General features: G+C 68.4%; 1 protein-coding gene across 1 annotated transcript in view; it reads left to right on the forward strand.

The window, feature by feature from the left end:
- The first annotated feature begins 317 nt into the window (after window positions 1-317).
- Window positions 318-1,694, forward strand: part of AKNA (AT-hook transcription factor) — an 18,123-nt gene continuing 16,746 nt past the window's right edge. The window contains exons 1-2 of the mRNA XM_085320072.1: window positions 318-828; window positions 1,353-1,691. Of these exons, the coding sequence (XP_085176198.1) occupies window positions 519-828; window positions 1,353-1,691 (649 nt within the window). The 5' untranslated portion in view covers window positions 318-518. The remainder of the gene's footprint in view (window positions 829-1,352; window positions 1,692-1,694) is intronic.

The raw sequence follows: 1,694 nt of genomic DNA on the forward strand, positions 1-1,694 counted from the left end.
CTCTTCTTGCAGCTGGGGGGCAGCAGCTCCTGCCCATGTTTTGGGGGGTCATGCTGGAGGTGATCCCACGTCCGTGGTCCCCAAGGGTATCCCTAGAGGCCACCACCACTTTGTGGTGCCTCTGTACGATGGGCTGAGATGTGGTGGGAGGCAGCTGGCTGGTGTCCCAGTCCCTGCCCGCACTGGGGGAGGTAACTTGTCACCCCAGGTCCTGGGACCGGGCCAGGCGGACGGGGAAAGCCCCGGCAGCAGCCGACATCTCCGTGCCGAGAGCAGGGGGAGGGTTGAACAGAGCCTGCTGTGTCCTCGCTGGCTCCCGCTGAGCATCTTCCCCTCTCTCTTGGCTGCCGTTGGGATGCTGCAGCACTGAGCATGGCGGCGACGTGACCTACATTCGTGCGAGGAAGGTGCCCCGCGCCGCGGCACGCGCCGGCCTTTCGCTGCAGCCACGCCATGAAGCGGCACAAGTGAAGGCAAAGCCGTCGGCACGTCGGGCCGCGCGCGGGAGGCGGCGGGACATGGCCAGCTCGGCACCGTGGCTGCACTGGACGGAACGGGACCTGGGCAGYGGCTCCCGGGAGCCAAAGCTCTGGGAAGAAGAGGAGGAGGAGGAGGAGGATTTTGAAGAGCACATGGATGAGAACAGAGTCATTGGCCTGCAGGATGGGCTTATGGGCCGGCCGAGGAGCTCCCATTTCACGGAGGCGCTCGGCCGGCAGGTCCCGCATCCCCCTGCGCACGCGAGGGGTTTCCGCCGCTGCGTGCCGCAGGAGTTTGGTCTGGAGGAGTCGGGCGCCGATGGGGAGGACGCCGGGAGCCCGACGTCGGGTGAGTCGTCTCCGCTCCGCTCCCCTCCCTCCCGCGCTCTCCACGCGTTGCTTGCGGCCCTGCGGGCACAGGAGGCGCCGCCATCCCCTTCCCGCGTCCATGTTGCAGAGCAAGAGCCTCAGGGCACCCCGAGGGCTCTCACGTAYGGGGGGCAACGCGGACCTCGCCGTGCCGGCGTGGACGCTGGGGGCACTGCCCAGGGACAGTTTGGGTGGGCCACAAGCGTGCACCGCCTAGAAGACCATGACGGCTTCTAGGGAGGTTGCTGGAGAGCTGTACCAGCCATCTGGCTGCCTTTTGCCACCTGCCACAAAACCTGTGCCCGTGGGGCGCTGATGATCTTCAGCGATMCAGGAGTCGGTTATTTGGGAATCTGAGGAACACGGGAGCACCCCGTGTAGGACCCCCTGGCTCCTGGTGTCCACCCTGCGGTGGTTGCGGGTTSCTCACCCAGGGCTGCGAGGAGGCTCCGGAGGCGCGGGGGGAGCCGGTGGCCCCTTGGTGACTGCAGGTTTGCTTTGCAGGGAACGGCGAGGACCCGGCTGATGGGCTGCAGGCAGACCTGGCTTATTGGCGCCCGCGGGAGGACGCGACCGAAGAGGACGAGGAGCGAGGCAGCTCGGGGGACGAGGAGAGGCTGGAGGGCACCTGGGGGGCCGAGAGCGACGGGGATGCGTACCCGGAGCTCTCCTACGAGGGCCAGTAYGGCTCCGAGCGCAGCGGCAGCCCGGAGGCGCCGCAGGACGACCCRGCTCTCCGCAGCCCCTACGAGCAATCGCTCAGCTTCAGCACGGGCGGCGGGGAGACGTCGGCACCTTCGGACATCAGCCCCGGCCCTTCCCCTCGCCGCCGGCCGCGGCCGGGCC

Source organism: Rhea americana, unplaced genomic scaffold (assembly GCF_003343005.1).
Source record: "Rhea americana isolate MKP2758 unplaced genomic scaffold, rheAme1 scaffold_61, whole genome shotgun sequence".
Classification (NCBI taxonomy): domain Eukaryota; kingdom Metazoa; phylum Chordata; class Aves; order Rheiformes; family Rheidae; genus Rhea; species Rhea americana.